This window comes from Antrostomus carolinensis, unplaced genomic scaffold (genome assembly GCF_000700745.2).
Source record: "Antrostomus carolinensis isolate BGI_N321 unplaced genomic scaffold, ASM70074v2 scaffold2499, whole genome shotgun sequence".
Taxonomy (NCBI): domain Eukaryota; kingdom Metazoa; phylum Chordata; class Aves; order Caprimulgiformes; family Caprimulgidae; genus Antrostomus; species Antrostomus carolinensis.
In genome coordinates, this window is record NW_010337661.1 from 11 (window position 1) to 5463 (window position 5453).

The following is a 5453-nucleotide window of genomic DNA, read 5'->3' on the forward strand; positions in this document are numbered from 1 at the left end:
CCCAACCCTCCTCCCTCAGCCGGCGGTTTGATCGTTCGCGAAGCCGCGGGAGCCCCCCGCCCCGAGCGAGTAGCAAGTGCTGTGCTTCCGAAGGGCTCTGCAGCCCTTTGCAGTGACACCCCCCTCCCTCCAAGACATCCCTTATGCGGTTTGACAGCCACCGGCGCTGGCAACAGCGCGTTCTCCCACCCGCAAACCTGCGGCGAGTCAGGCGAAGGGGTGACCCCAGCCCTGCCAGGGTGCTGTGGGGAGCTCCTCAGTGCCCAAGCAAGCCCCCATGGCGTCCCCCCGTCCTTGGCGGTGCGGAGAGGCCGAGTACGAGCTCCTCTCCTCTGTTTCATTGAGAAAGAAGCGATTTTTCTTAAGTGCTGTCGTGTTTTAAGGGGTCCATATTTACCAACAGTCTCCAGTTGAATTGTTCTGGTGATCTCATACGTCACACCTTCATGTGGAAATGATGTCTTGCAGGTGTAATAGCCAGCGTCTGTTGGCAGCACAGAAGTCATGATGAGGGAAGATGAACCTTTCAGAATTACGTATTTTCCATTGTTGTCTTCCAAACGCAGACCATCCTGGAGAGAGGACAGCAGCTGGTGGTTATGGCTCAGGCAGGTGTGGTGACACTCTGTGTAACTTCCTGACAAAATTGCTTATCCCTGTGTCTCTCTTATTAAAATTTCACTTATCACAAGGAAATCTGAGCAGTTCCACTTGCCCACCGAAGGGCAAGTTTCTCACATGTGTATCCACCTCTAAAATGCTCTGAGGCACTAAGTGAAGCGTGAAGAAGGGCTATTTTAATCTATCTATAATGTGTGTGTATAGCTTTTCAATAAAAAGCACATTTTAGGATGGAAAAGATCTAATAGGCTCTTTGCCGAGTTCTCTTAAGAGTAGTCATCTAACATATTCTTCTAAGACAAAACCATTTTAGTAACCATGAAGGTTTTCACAACACTATTACTTTCCATACATGACCTCATAAAAGTAATATTCTAAGCCATTCTTCCAAGATAAATACATCGTAGTCATCATGCAAGTTCCACAAAACTATTAGTTACCCTACATGATCTCATAAACTGTGATAAACTCTTGTTCTGTATCACCAAGGCTCTGTTCATACATGGGTTGGAGCACTGCTAGGAGCAAGGATGTTCCTTTTCCATGAAGGCAGGCTAGCTCTTTCTGACCATTGTAACAAGAACCATATTGAGAGGGGCAGGCTTTTACTCAGCTAAAGTGGGCTATAGCCTGCTCCTGAAGGGAATCCTGAGCAGAGATGTTTTGCTGGTATGGTACCAATCCTGGCATAGGCACTGCTGCAGGAAGCCAGCCTAGGTGTTGCATCCTATGGTAAGCTATCTATCCTATAGCTGCATCAGGCAACCATAGTGGGAGTGTAAATAAAAGCTAAACCATGGTATGATGAAAATATAAAAAGAATCTTGTGCTGCCCAGTGTGAGATTGTACAGCTGAGATGATCATGTGAAGGATATTTGACCTTGCAGGCAAAATTGTGCTTCCTTACGTGAAAAGCCATGGACTGGCAAGTTAGGCAAGAGAACACTATAAGTATTGTGTGATGAGTCTAGTACTTCCAAGTGCTCTGTTCCAGCTGATTAATGAATGCTACCCCATCTGAACAGCTCACACAAGGGAAGCATCACTGGGAGGTCTTACTTTATGGAACTCACCAGAGGGGCCATAAAAAGAAGCACAGCACCAAGGAGAAGGGCTTGATCTGAAGTGGCAAACACTGGAGTCAGGATAAGTAATCTAGCCTTAAAAATAGTTACACTGCCTATAAGAGCATATAACATATGGAGCACTTCACCCTGTGCTGAGTCCATCCCAGAGAACCTTTCTTAAAATACATACATCTGCCCCAAAATTCTCAGTATATTATGCTGTGCTCATGGATTTAACAACACCAGGTTCAGGAGAAACAGCGGAGATGCATGTGCCTTTACAAACAGGTTGGGATCAGACTTTGGACAAAGAGGAGGTGAAAGTGCTACCTTATACCACTTGAGCTCCAAGCTTGTCATATTTGGTGTAAAATCCCACAAGTCAGGGCAAACAATCTTTCCAGAGGTGAAAGTAAAGAGGACCTGGGGATAGGCAATCTCCCGAGCAGCTGTTTTCTCCACGACGGTGAGGTGAATGGAGACCTCGGCACAGTAGGAGGAGTTCCTGCAGACAGAGTGGGGAGAGGTGAGCACCCACCAGCAAAGAGGGGAACTTGAGTGACACCTTTGGTTTCCTCCCGGCTCCATTTCCCTCCTTAGCAGTTTCTAAGAGGCCTTAGCAGTTTCTCAGACTGAGGTCATACCAGGCGGGATGCTCGTAAATCACTGGTACTGGGTTTTTTGTCACAATGTAAACATGTTGCTGACACGTCTGCCTTGGAGCTTCAGTCTTTTCTTTTTTGGACACCAAGTCTGTTGTACACCCTTAGGCTATGGCATGATTTTAATTTTTCAGGAGGAGGAACATGCCCACCTGAACAATAGCAGGTGTGCCATGAACCCTCTGCTATTTCTTTGAAAGAGGCCTTGACTGTGAAACCCCTAATGCTTGGGACCTAAGGATGAAATAAAAAGCTTAAAGCACATGTTAAAGTACATAAATAAGCTAGAACTCTCATGTACACTATTTCCTTGTGAGATTGTAGCTACAGTGGCAACACTGTGTCACGATTTATCCAGATTTCAGTATATGTATCTACGGGTGACACACAATGCATTTAAGAGTTCTGACTTTCCACATTTTTTTCTCTAAGTCAGTCATTGAAGAAATGATCTTATCCAGAAACGCTCTGAAAACAACTGGAGTTTAGAATTGAGCTAATGTATTTTAGACATAGTCATCTTGTGAGCGCACTGGATTTTCTTTTAAATACCCACCTTCTGGTGCAGATATATACTCCCGAGTCTTCTAGTATTGCTGGTAAAAACCAGAGTGCATCTCCTTTTGCCCAGATTCTTGGATCTTCATCTCTTCCTGATATCATGGTTTTTGAACCATTTTTATGCCATGTGATATTAGGGTTCAAGGCAGAAAAATCCAAATGTTTATATCTGGGGGAAGGGCATTTCAGAACCACAGGTTCTCCATGCAGTTCATAGTAGTGTTTGAAAAACATGGTGTGATCTGAGCAGTTTTCTATATAAATAAGAGATATTTTTACATTATTGTCAGCCAGGCACATTAAAAAGAAGGTAGAGGGAGGAAAAAAAAAAAAAAAAAAGTGTGCCCTTACCTGTGCTTTTTACTTGCTGGAGTCTGAAAGCAGAGGTGCCTGCTGTGAACATCACTAGGACAAAGAAAAGACCACACATTTTTTCCCAGAGGAAATCAGAAGGAGAAGACCAAGGGAAAGCGTCTTCAAATCTACAGGAAAGTTTACTACAAGACAGAAGACACAATGAAAATACTCAACATTAACTTAAGAGTTAACTTATCTTTTTCTCACTCCAGACCTGGTGAACTTTGGTTCACCCTTAGTGAGCCGAAAGGCTTCTTCATCACTAGTTTATGGGGGCTGACTTGTGGCACAAGAGCTTGGCACAAGCACATCACTTCTGTCCCTTTCCTTTCACTCCAGGATATGCAAGCAACATACCACAAGATGCTGCTGTCCCCATGGCTTTTCAGTGCAACAGCTACCGGTGGAAAAATCTAGCTCTGCTTATTTTGCAATAAGATGTGACTGAGGCACAGGTCAGATTCTTCAAGTTAGCTGTAGTGTAGTAGCTTGGGTGCACACAAGAGCAAAGATGGAGCAGGAGAAACTTTAGCTCTCTTAAGCAGTCCCTTCAGGTGTCTCCCAAGGTTGTATGGACCTCATTACGGATCTGTGTCACTTTATCTTCCCCACTGTGGCTACCAAAACAGACCAGCTAACATAGATCAGGCTGCAGGCAAACTTCCTGCTATAACCAGAGACATGCTTTCAAAGTCTCCAAACAATGTCTCTCTGGGGACAAAGAACTTTGACTCCCATGGCATGCACACCCATCTTGCTGTTGGTGTGCAAGTGAGTTTTCAGCATGGACAAAATCACCATCTGTGCTAAAAAAAGATGTGGAAAATCCTGAACAACTTGAACTAAAAATCAGACATGGTGACACTAAGGGAAAACAAAAGTATCTGCTGTCAGTCCTTCCTTAATTGTCATCTGTATTGTAGGCAAGGCAGCTTCTGTGTGTATCACTGAATGCTTCTGAGTCTGCCATGAGGTTTCAGCTGCTGCTACTCAGTTGATTGATTATGCATTATCTCAGTCTACCACAGGCAAAAATACATCAAACATGCTACATATAATAGGCACCAGTTTATGCTCTAGGTAAGGTATTTATGTGCAATACAGTGCACATATGCAGGTGATACATACTATTTCCATTTTGTAAACAGAAGTGTAAATTGCATGCATTTAACATTAGCCTGATGTTATGATTGTCCCAGAGGATGAATATTAAATGACTAGACAACTACTTTAAATTGCATCCAAAAGCAAAACCATATTTCTACCAATATAACACAGTCATATTCATAGGTACTCACCTTCAGGCATCTTCTGTATATCCCATCATGCTTGTACTTATAATGAGGTTTTAATCCAAATTTCTCCCTGTTCTAGTAGCTATATTTATCTGACATCTGATAGTTTGACTATAATAAACTATTTCCAGCTTATTGTCGTCTCTACAACACCACAAAGCCAACCTCTTGCTCAATACTACTATTTCACAACCACAGATCATCTCCCCTACTACTACATCTGCAAGGGTTTCCTGGGCACTGGCATGGAGCTGTAGCCCCTCTCAGGGCTACACCTAGAGTAGGTGCTAGTGGCTTTGTCTGTGGTGTTAACAAGGGCCATGGTTCACACGTAATAACCTGTAACAGGGGGGTTTATCTATTGTTAGATCCTTTGCCTGATGAAAATACTTGGCTATTTTGTTCAGAGCTTTCTGGTCCCTTTGTTTTAGCATCTAGCAATCTCCATAAACCCTACACAATCTGTAGGGGATTAGGGGAGGTTTTCATTCCCAGATTTCCATCAGATTCACTTACCTGTGGCTCTGCAGTCTTTCAGCCATTAGCTTCTCATGAAAAGACATAAGACTGAAAATTGCTAGTGAGGATCTTATATAGGGTTTAGCTCAACACACAGCGGAAATTTGTCTCTCGTTGCCCAATCATATTTGTGTCAGAACCAAATGACATTTTAGTCCCACCTTTCGTTCCTTCCGTAGAGTGAGGATGAAAGAAACAGAGACATGGAGAGAGAGAAAAAATATGCATTTGGATTTCCCAAAAAAAGGGGAAATGACTGCTAAATATATGACTAAATTTCCCTTTTCCTGACAAATGGTGGTTTGCACGCACTCATGTCTTCACATGACTATTTCACGCTCTACCTCAAATAAAAAATTCTCATGGGTAA

General features: G+C 43.3%; 1 protein-coding gene across 1 annotated transcript; it reads right to left on the reverse strand.

Annotated features, from left to right (window-relative positions):
- Positions 1-397: 397 nt before the first annotated feature.
- LOC104530596 (interleukin-1 receptor type 2) lies at positions 398-5124 on the reverse strand (the record flags this gene model as incomplete). Its single annotated transcript, XM_010175241.2, has 5 exons — positions 5081-5124; positions 3264-3394; positions 2908-3166; positions 2020-2194; positions 398-572 (listed from the first exon to the last, which is right to left on the reverse strand). Coding segments are annotated over exons 1-5 (766 nt in total), but the record flags the coding sequence as incomplete, so codon positions are not given.
- Positions 5125-5453: the final 329 nt, after the last annotated feature.